Below are 11,925 nucleotides of genomic sequence, written 5' to 3'. Positions count from 1 at the left end.
ATAAATTTATATATATAAATTTATATATATAAAAATTCTGTAAATTTAAAGTCAATTTGTCACGATTATAAATTTTTCATACTTCTAAGATACAACTAGGCAGAATCAATTGTGATTCACTTGTGTCACATTAGAATACCGATTACATCGAGCACCGGCACCACAAGTACTGCCTTTCGTAGATCAGCAATGCTGCAGGCATAAGAGATGCCGGCCGTGATATCGCGAGGTCTCCAATCCAGCCACTTGATCTTCTCGCTGATATCCGTACAGAGGTATATATCGTCTGTAACTGACTTGATGAACGGATCGTTAAGGCCTACAAACGCCGTACCTCGCTTGCTCAATGGATCGTAGATGACTTTCCAATAGAACTTGGGTGCGGACACGATTGCACCCTCGGCATGCAGATGTACGGGTTGCTGTTTGCCACGAATGTCCTCCATGGTCATCTGACCGTGCACCCCCGTGTAAACGTCGAGATCCAAACGGCGGCTGGCGGCGAAGCGTCTGACGCTCATCTCCAGTGAATTCCAATTACCACCGTTAAAGGACTGCCACTGAGGCGCAGTATTTAAGTACCAGAAAGTTGCCCGCTGCAGAGCTCCGTAAATAAAGTCAGCTTTGGCCGTCATATGACCGCGGGAGAGGAATTGCACCGACTTTTTCAGTCGTTGTTGAGCCAACTCAGTCGAATTCAGAATTCTAGCGAGTGTGTTTAACTGGGTTTCGAATTTATATAGATAGTCTATATCTATCCCAGGATAAAATCTTCCCGCTAAAAACCTGGATGGTCTGAAGCATGCAATCATCAGCCAAGTATGAATATCATTTTTTATAGTACTATGAGCAGTATGCATTTTCCTTTGGGTTATTGTATTTCAATATATATTTACATATATAATCAAAATTATATTATAGAAAAAAGATAAAAGAGGAAACTATATCGATCATATGTTACAATTTTATATATATATATATATAATTTTAATCAGGATATTATTTTAATCCCAGTAACGTATTAAATATNNTTATAATATTAATAATAATATAGATATTAATATCATGTTTATTGATTAGCGAAATGTTTATCTATTAGAAGATCTTACCTGGGATAGCTCTTTTGATAACTTCCGATCATTTTTGACATCTTGAACTTTGTATAGTATGTCGTATACGTTTTGTCGTCGCGGCATAATTCAATAGTGCGGATGAAAGTGCCGCTCACGTTGAAACCAATCTCGATAGGACTGTGTCTGTCAAGGCAAGGAGGCGAGCCCGTGTGCTGGGCATAATGCTCAGGATGAGATTTACAAACTAAGGATGAGAAATTGTGGCGAGCTTCATTCACGTCAAACACCTTATCCTCTACGCAAATTGCTTTGGCCTCATTATTCCAACTTCTGTTTTTGAGGTAATTGTCTTTGCCTGGGCATGCCAAGTAAATGGAGTCGTCTACTGATATACTTAGCGTTCCATTATCATCATCCGGATACCAAATGTTCGCACTTTTGGCAACCTGCTTCAAGAGCAACGGTTGAGGCTCCTTAAGATCACCAATTTTATACTTTGTAGAGATCGCACAGTCGGCACCTGAGAATATCTCTATCATAAATATCTGTAATGTATTATTATAAATCGATATTTGCGCAAATGATTCACGCGATAATATTGTGAAATAATCGAATGATTTACCAGCGTTATACGCGATCACCGAAGAAATATACGCGAGAAACGTAATGACCGCCAACATGTCAGTATTCGAGTAACCGTACAGTTAAAACCTGTTTCCCTCTCTTTGACCGATTTTATATTTACTGACCAGTTATATCTATCCAATAATCTTCGATGAAATGCTGATTTGATTATCAGTTGTCGTGAGATAATATTGTTTACACAAAAAATTCATAAGCTTTGTCCATATTTTAGATCAGTTTTATATGAAAAATAATGCATAATTTTGACATTTAAATAGCATGTAAATGATAATGAAACAATGCACATATGTTGTAATGCTACTGCTACAAAATATTAATTGACGAACACTGCCGTGAGATGTTTATCATAATAATATTATTATAGATAAGCCCCGCGATATCTCTTATCCGCTGAAGTGGCTGAATCCGCCGAAGAATTTAGATTTATATCATATACAAATAATTAATATATGCATATAATGAATCCATACAATCTATGAAATCCATTATAAATCGTTTTGACGGAAAAAAATGAAGAAAAATTGATTAACGATTTATAGATCGATATCGAGATTTATAATGTCATATGAATGCATATATATGTATCTCTCATATTACAACGCTAGATATTTCTTTGACATTCTCTTGGAGTGAATTTTGTTTTTCGTGAATATTTGATTATATAAAGCCATTTTTTCAAAGCTTTGAACATTTTACATTATATCTTTATAAGTATAATTTATACATAAAAAGATTCTGTTTTTATTAAATTTATTTTATTTTTTATTAAATTAATTTTATTTTTTATTAAATTTTTTTGGAATTCGGGAATAAAATGTCATTTTTATTAACATTTAAAAATAAATTTTTAACATTTTAAAACGCACAAAGCTATTAATTTTTTTTTCTTATTAACATCTTTAACTTTTTATTAAAGGATGTTTTTATATAGATCTATTGAATCTTTAACTAACGTAAGAAAAGATATTGAAAAATATATTTTGTATATATTTCAAACTTATCGAATATTCTTTTAACTTTATATTTGATATTGTGCGACAAATATTTGAAATTCTTTCTTTGTTTATTTTTGGCTCTAATATTTATAAGATTAAAAGAATATTTAGTAATCATGCGATATTCTATATATATCCCCTACTGAATCTATACGAATTCAAAAGTAAGAAGAATATTTACTTACAATCAATTAAATTATTCGGCACTGACGTTGATAGAAAGGTGCAATCACATCCGTTTTTTGCTATTGATTTTAAAGTTGACATTAATGTCATAAATTGTTATCGATTTATTTTTGAATTTTGGTATCTTATGCAAATTTATGTAAATTTCACTCTTTTGCAGCTATTATATCGCAGGAGCATATTAAATTGCCTGAGTTAGGAGAATACCTGATTAGATTAATTTGAATATCTAATTAATTAATACGCATGCGCATATGTATATCGACATAATAAGATACATGATATGTTAAATGCATATTAATATAATGCATCAATATATTACTAAATTAAATATAAAATATTTTTTATAATTTTAAATTAAAGTAATCTTTTAAAAAGAACTATGTATCATAAATTTAACAAACATTATCCGGTGAAAAATTGGTGGAATTAAAATCTCATTATAATAAACTTACAGTCTAACTCCAAATAATGAGCAATTTATAATGACGATGTATAACAAAGAAAACGTAATATCAGTGCGGTTTTAGTTAAACAGAACCGACAAGAGAGACAAAGGAGTAATTGCCACTTATGCACCGCATTTCGGTTATCCATTTCATATGTGATCCGTACGTGTCGATAAGAGTAACTGCAGAAATTGCGCATAGTATGAAAGCGACTGAATAATCTGATAAGAATTGTCGATATAAAATACGATATTTCGGCAAGTTAAACGAACCTTTGAATATCTCGCGAGCACACATCCGTGTGTTCTCCGTGTGTGAATATTATTTATTAAACTTTATTTAATCCTACGGGAAACAATCTTTTCCAATTGTTAATAAACTATAAATTAGATGGTAAGTCAGCAATTTCAATCAGTATCTAATCAATGATATGCTATGTTTAATTTAGTTATAATTTCAATGTAAGCGACATACTATCATTTACCTAAAATTTCAAACAACTAATTGCCGCTTTGAAAATCGAAATCCTGTATGAGAACTTGGACGCTTACATCTATAAAGCACTCTAAACGCCTTTAACGTAACTTTTATACCAATTGGGGAGGGCAAAGTTCAATTACGACAAATTCGAAATCTAATTTACAACGAAAAGGTTAAATAGAGTGCCATTTGATAATGTGGGAACTTGTTCACTAATGGCTTTCCTAACGCAAGCTTTAAAGAAAGAAAAGAAATACTATTTATATACAGTATATAGTTATATAGAAATAAAATGCGATACTTAACATAAAATATTATCAATTGATAGGTCAATTTAATTTGCATTTTTATTACATGTAGGATGTTACAAAAAGTAGATAGAATATATACAGCATACGTTTTTTTTTTTTAATTATTAAAAAAATCAAAAAGTTTTAGGAGAATATTCTTTTTCAAGAGAAAAATCGGTTTCGAATGTAGGTCGCGATAATGTTTGACCCTTTCGAAAGTGACGAGATGTCAATAACTTCTCATAAAAGGCGGATTACGCTGTCAATCGATTTATAAAGATCTTAAGGCACTCAAGAGCCGTCTTGTAAGAGAGCTTTTAACAACGAAAAACGGAGGTTAGATGTATACTAACTCGTTCGTGGATATACCATAATGGCTTATGTATATGTGTATCTGTATGTTACAGCAAAAGATTTATATAAGCACACTTTAAAAGACTGTATTGCATTGATTTTATTAATTTTGGATTGTTTCGAGAAATATAAAACGCAGTGAATGCAAAATATAATTGCATGACTATAATTTTCATAAGAAAATAATAATTAATATTTGTTTTGAATAATTATTACGATATATATAATAATATTAAATGCGACCGTCATTGTAGACACGATTATGGATCGTTATTATGAATTAAAGTTAGAAATATTAAAGAGATGGAAGTATTAAAAATATTTTTAATAACATTAATTTTTTTGAAAGAAAAGTTATCACTAATATAACTGAATATAATAATATATATATATATATATATATATATATATATATATATATAATTACGTATATACAGAGATATGATGATGTATTGTCATTGTACGAACCGCAGGCGCAGATGTTCACCGATGCTATACATATGACATTGTGGGTTTTCACGAATTTCATGAATGCATGCGTGGTTATCATTCGATGGATAATCGAAACCGTTATCGAGTTTAACTCCTAAGTATAGGTCTGATCGTATGACCTACTCATGTTCCTATACATCACGCACATTCACAGAAGCTGCTCGTTTCACAGACTATCTATCTTGTATAGAGAACAGAGAGATAATTAGACAGATAGCCCTCCCTTTCCCTATATCATTTACATTTGTAATGTCGATATTTAGAAATTGAATTGTTCGTATGTATGTGAAAATTAACAATTATTCTAAATATAAATACGAGAATGCGCGCGTATATTTTGTTCCTTCAATTCTTAAGTCTTAAGGTACAAATCAATATTAAACATTTTATTTAAAAATATTGGTCAAGATATCTCAATATTTATCTGTTTATCTCAATGTTTATCTATATAAAGTCTTTGAAGAGCAAAATAAATTGATTAATTAATTAATCTTATGCAAAACTAACATTAATTTATGCAGAGATATAATTATATATTAGCTTTCCTTAATAGTACAGCTGTTGATGTTTTTTTAAGATTTAAGAAATAATTACATTATTAGATATAATATTGCTCATTTCAGGTACATAAATGAGCAATGAATATTTCGAAATTAAAAATATTTTTTATTTAGTAAGAAATTTTCATCAAAATTTCTACGCTAGAAATATTATTTTTATATCAAATCACATTCGTTTGCCTTAAAATTATTTTTTAAAATGTTTTATTTTTTTTCTCTGATTGGAGAAGTTTCTAATTCCTTTAACGAACTATGATCTATATTGACATTTCCTTTTTCTACATTTTTTTATATTTAATGTAAAAACTCCTGTAAAATTTACATTTAGATACATAGTATGGATGCAAAGGTAGTACGTCAAAATTAGTATATGCATGCGTAGGAAAAATGGAGAGTCACAGCGCACGCGACATTTAAAAATGGCGTTAGGTCACCGGAAGGACGTGACCTTGGTCTATAAAGTGATGTCAAAGAAATCTCAAGATATTAATCCTCTAACATCGGAACTTCAACATTTCACGTCTTTATAAACTTCAAGGATTTTATTTGTTAATATATTAAAATAAATAATATGTAATCTTTATATTTTATTTTTGGTAGACATTGGAGCTGAATCTTATAAATATAAACGCGCTCCTAAAAGAAGAATAGATATTAATTAAAATTATAAATTATGTAAGAAAATAAATTTTCGATGCAATTCTTCTTTACACGATAAATATTTACATAAAAAAGAAATTTGAAAAAATTTTCTCCCTTCCAATATATAAAATTTATTTTTTTCTTTTGTTAAGTATTAAATATTATGCGATATCTAATTATTTGTGCTTATTGATCCGATGCCTTCTATTTGATCTGCGAGTCGTCCTGACAACGCGCGTAATTCCTATTCGAATGACTTCCGCGAGTGTAATTATTAGTGTTGACGTCTCGTCTGCATTGTTGCAGGGGACCATTCAGCGTCGTTCGGAAGTGCATTCATCGTCATACCGGGCAGATTTTCGCTGTAAAAATCGTCGATGTGGCGAAGTTCACTTCTAGCCCTGGGCTCAGCACTGCAGGTGAGTACGTATAATTAATGGTACGCAAGGGAGACACACCGAACAAGGAACTATCTGAATCTGTGTTTCTCAGATTTCGAGTTTTGAACACATACAAAAATGTTTCATTTTGATCGAATCTCTTCAAAACTCTAAGATAAAAAAATTGTATTGAACACATATATTTTTGTGGTATTAGCAGAATATTTTGCGATGCATATTTTTCACAATTTATTGATTAAATTTATATATTCTTCATAGTTTTCTTGAAAAATCTGTTGAATAATTATGAAATGATTTTAATATCATATTTTCGCTTTCATATATTTTATGATTTTTGCAATATTTGGCTAATTAAATAGCTTTATTAAATAGAGAGCTATGTTGATTTAACTTTGAAGGACTATTTTAATTCTTTATTACTCAATCAGATGCATAAAAGAAATTTATATTTTATGTTCTGGACTATTTTACATCCACCAGTTTATCGAAATGAGAAAGAAACAGTTTCTACCATTTCCTCGCAAATACCCTACCATTAATTTCCACCGAATGTTCGAAACAAGATCTATACTCCCTTATCCGCGTACCTGACAACACGCGTTTCTCCAATGCTGTGCGATCGACTAAACGTAGGTTCGAGTCATGAAACGATGCGAGAGCCATTGTGCGATTGGAAAGGCGGACCTGCACATTTTTCGGAGGTTTAACCCAACATACTAACTGACAGGTCCAGACGATATATGAGGACCATTGTTTCAAAATCGATTTTTTCTAATCAAACGCATTTCTCTGGAAATAAAACAAATATATTTAATTTTTACCTGTACATCATGCATTAGCATACATGGGCAATTAGTAAATATACAACAGTTGAGATTGTGACAGTAAAGAAAGCTGATTTTGAAACACTTTTCAAAAAGATAGTCTTAACACACACATATCGGAAATATTTTTTATAATTGCATAGTATTAATAAGAAAATAGATATTTTTCCGAGATGCCATATGAAATTTTTGAGATCGTACAAGGATAATGTTAAACGTTATAAGTCTTTGTTTAAAGCTATTGTGATTAGTTTCTTTCTATAATATTCCGATTTAGTACAAAGCGCGCTGAAAATACAAAAGCTTTCGTTATTGCAGCAAACTTTTGTGGCTTTGCCTGAAACTGCAGATTCTATTGCAGTTCATTGCAGTTCAATGCAAATACGGCATCTAAATTGACTCTAGTAAAAACGATATGCGAAACGAAGTTTTTATATCCGATCGAGATATGGTATTTGAATCCAGATACGAGTTTTGTTTAACTGAAATCGGCTTAAAATAATCCCTTTTCTTTTTCACAATATTTGAATGTACAGTGTATTCTTTTTTCTTCAATTGCTTTTATCTTTAATTTTTAATGAAGTTTTTGTGCATTTATGTATTTGTAATCAATAATGATATTAATTTCCTATTTGATAAATAATATTATATTATTATAATATTATATATAATGATATTATATATTATTATAATGAAATTTGAGGTATTAGCTACATAATATTTACTCTGCAAATAAATTACATTTGCCTCGTAATTATTTTATATGTTAATAACTTTTTATATATTTCCTTAGCGTTTCATTTTTAAATATTTGTAAGATTTTATTAACGGTTACTCAGCAATTGCAATTCATGCAATGATTTATGTGTTAAAATCTGCTAGGTTACATCCATATTTTACATGTTTTAGATCTAAAACGAGAAGCTACAATATGCCATATGCTGAAACATCCACATATTGTGGAACTACTAGAAACTTATAGTTCTGAGGGCATGTTATACATGGTATTCGAATAGTAAGTATGCGAACATATTTTACAATTTTGGTAACCACATTTCATTACTTAGAGAGCACTTTAATATAATATATAATATATGGATGACAAAACACATATTTATATATATCTATTTATTATCATTTATTTTATTTACTTTATTTAAAAGCCAGGATAATAAAACAATTTTACAAGCCTTATAAGATTAGAACTGTAAAAAATAGCAACATAGAGTATTATAATTGTATGCCTTTTAATCGTGAACTTAAGTTAGTTAAGCAATTTTTTTTTATTCTTTTTTTTAATGACTTTAAACAAAAGGCATTAATTCTCGTTCTTTATATATCAAGTCTACTATCTCGTCTTCTTGGCATAATTATACCTTCAGGCTGGTTGAACGTTAAGCTCTCGGCATACGAGATGGAAAAGCATCATGCCGTCGTCGAAAATAAAAGACTCGGCAAAATAAATACATGACATTTCCTTGGCTCTATCTTTATTCGGGAGGGGCACGTTTTCCATTTAGTTGTTTGCAATCTGTTATAACGTTCTACTATAGTTTACTATAATTGGATACACATATCCGAGGTGCTCTTGAAATAATCTACGCTATCGGATAAGATATAGCTACAGCTTTTAATAGACTCGGTGCTCAAGGCGTTTTTAACGATACTATTTAAATAATATGACACTCAATTGCACTTCATTACTTTCTTTAGTTTAATGAGACGATTTTCTTTTGTTGTAAAAAATTACGTTCCTAAAATTAAAAGTGAATATATACTATCCATTTTGTATTTAAATTTGATCATATCTAATACAAATAGATATACATTAATTAAATTATTAATATAATATATAATTAATAAATAATAAAAGTTAGGAAAGAAAGAAAAATACGCAATTTAAAGATCTTTTTACTATATCGCGCATTGACTGTTCCTGTTTTAATATCCCGGCTCTTTTTCAGTATGGATGGCTCTGATTTATGCTTCGAGGTGGTGAGACGCGCAACTGCTGGATTCGTATACAGCGAGGCGGTTGCAAGGTAAGAAAATTCATTATATCTATCATCATCCGCACACACACACACACACACACACCCGAGCACATCGCGACATCATGCCTTTTAATCGTGAACTTAAGTTAGTTAAGCAATTTTTTTTTATTCTTTTTTTTAATGACTTTAAACAAAAGGCATTAATTCTCGTTCTTTATATATCAAGTCTACTATCTCGTCTTCTTGGCATAATTATACCTTCAGGCTGGTTGAACGTTAAGCTCTCGGCATACGAGATGGAAAAGCATCATGCCGTCGTCGAAAATAAAAGACTCGGCAAAATAAATACATGACATTTCCTTGGCTCTATCTTTATTCGGGAGGGGCACGTTTTCCATTTAGTTGTTTGCAATCTGTTATAACGTTCTACTATAGTTTACTATAATTGGATACACATATCCGAGGTGCTCTTGAAATAATCTACGCTATCGGATAAGATATAGCTACAGCTTTTAATAGACTCGGTGCTCAAGGCGTTTTTAACGATACTATTTAAATAATATGACACTCAATTGCACTTCATTACTTTTTTTAGTTTAATGAGACGATTTTCTTTTGTTGTAAAAAATTATAATAATCAATATTTCGCTATTGTCAATATATGATTGTAATATATGATTATATAATATATATAATTTTTTTTGATAACGTTCCTAAAATTAAAAGTGAATATATACTATCCATTTTGTATTTAAATTTGATCATATCTAATACAAATAGATATACATTAATTAAATTATTAATATAATATATAATTAATAAATAATAAAAGTTAGGAAAGAAAGAAAAATACGCAATTTAAAGATCTTTTTACTATATCGCGCATTGACTGTTCCTGTTTTAATATCCCGGCTCTTTTTCAGTATGGATGGCTCTGATTTATGCTTCGAGGTGGTGAGACGCGCAACTGCTGGATTCGTATACAGCGAGGCGGTTGCAAGGTAAGAAAATTCATTATATCTATCATCATCCGCACACACACACACACACACACCCGAGCACATCGCGACATCGTGAATCCACTGCACAGATACTGACTAACAAGTAGACCAGCATCGTTTACTTTGGACGTAATATAATGTACACAAAAACAGATCTGGTCTTAAACAGCACTGCGATAAATTTGAATTATATATTTTTTATAATTTATCATGTTTTCTTAAAACATAATTTAAAAGATTATGTAAGAAAGTTTATACATATATAAATTAGCAAAGGGTTACAATATTATTCTTAATAAACCATTCTTTTTAGGTTTTTTGTTTTATATATATGTGGTTATATTAAAAGTTTTAATCTATTTATGAATTTTGCATCTAGGCGAGAGAAATTTGATAAATTAATTGCTCTGTCTCTTTGAGTTGTAGTGAAACGTGATTATCGTCTGTATGTTATACCTCGATATAATGCAAACCCAGATTCTCTCTCGACAAAGTCTCCCTAGCGCGTAATAAATCCCTGTCTCGATAAATCCTTGACTGCGATCCATTAGGTTTGCTATACTTATTTATGTCACGCTTGAACTAGTACTAGTCTTCACCTCGGAAGGATCCTATTAAAACTTGTCACAAATACGGTGTTATATCATTCATGCTATGAAGAAGAGAATTATAAGCCAATGTATGATTAGGATATGACTAATGCGTTCAAAATAGTATAATCCAAAAAAATATAATGTTTGAATATAAAAGTAGATTTTATATTCTCATTATCTCATTATAAAAGTAAATTTAGGATGTATTCAGAGTATAAAAATATTCGAAGTGTATACATTGCAAACATACATGTTTAAATATATTCAAACTAAGAATAGATGTGTATTCTCCAGAATCAAACATAAAAAATTATTTGAAATCTTTAACTTTTTTTTGTCTTGAAACATATTCTCGTATCTTATAATCTATTCCTGAATATCAGCGATTTCATTGCTAATATCATATGCCAAATGCACGAATATTATATATTCACTACATGTAGCATACAAAATGCTTGAAAGATCGTATCAAAGTCTACTTTGATTGATACAATAAAAGCATGACGAATATACTAAAAGAACTGCATTATTCTTGTTTATACGGTATATTTTTAATATTTTTATCATCGCCTAACTATATATATTGTATCATCGATATCTTGTTTTTATTAGAGACTGCATTTCTTTTTTGTATATTATAAAAAATACATAAAAATGTCAAGAGTCAGCTGGCAAGAGTTTCATACTATATACACATATGCATGAGAACTATTATTTCTAAATACATTTGCTAGCAAAAAAAAAACATTAGAGATCATGTTAACATTTAAATTGAAATAATACGATTCGATACACACATGCACGCACATAACACAAAGAGACTTAGATTTTTTATAAAACGCCGAATTTTTATAGAAAATAGAAAATTTGCCATTTTATAACAAATGTAGGTTTTTTGCGAAATGATTAAATTACAAAGAATCTGCTATACATATATATATATATA

General features: G+C 30.0%; 2 protein-coding genes across 2 annotated transcripts in view; one reads left to right on the top strand and one right to left on the bottom strand.

The window, feature by feature from the left end:
• LOC115233967 (peripheral plasma membrane protein CASK) overlaps positions 1–11,925 on the top strand; it is a 188,232-nt gene that overhangs the window by 5,708 nt on the left and 170,599 nt on the right. The window contains exons 2-4 of the mRNA XM_029804634.1: positions 6,473–6,585; positions 8,301–8,406; positions 10,309–10,386. Coding sequence (XP_029660494.1) covers positions 6,473–6,585; positions 8,301–8,406; positions 10,309–10,386 — 297 coding nt within the window. The remainder of the gene's footprint in view (positions 1–6,472; positions 6,586–8,300; positions 8,407–10,308; positions 10,387–11,925) is intronic.
• On the bottom strand, positions 20–1,724 carry LOC115233991. The gene is made up of 2 exons (XM_029804670.1): positions 1,110–1,724; positions 20–795 (listed from the first exon to the last, which is right to left on the bottom strand). The coding sequence occupies exons 1-2, from the start codon at positions 1,610–1,612 to the stop codon at positions 126–128; spliced, it is 1,173 nt and encodes a 390-aa protein (XP_029660530.1). The 5' UTR covers positions 1,613–1,724; the 3' UTR covers positions 20–125.

This window comes from Formica exsecta, unplaced genomic scaffold, assembly GCF_003651465.1.
Source record: "Formica exsecta isolate Colony F162 unplaced genomic scaffold, ASM365146v1 scaffold192, whole genome shotgun sequence".
Lineage (NCBI taxonomy): Eukaryota > Metazoa > Arthropoda > Insecta > Hymenoptera > Formicidae > Formica > Formica exsecta.
This window is presented reverse-complemented; position numbering and strand designations above follow the sequence as displayed.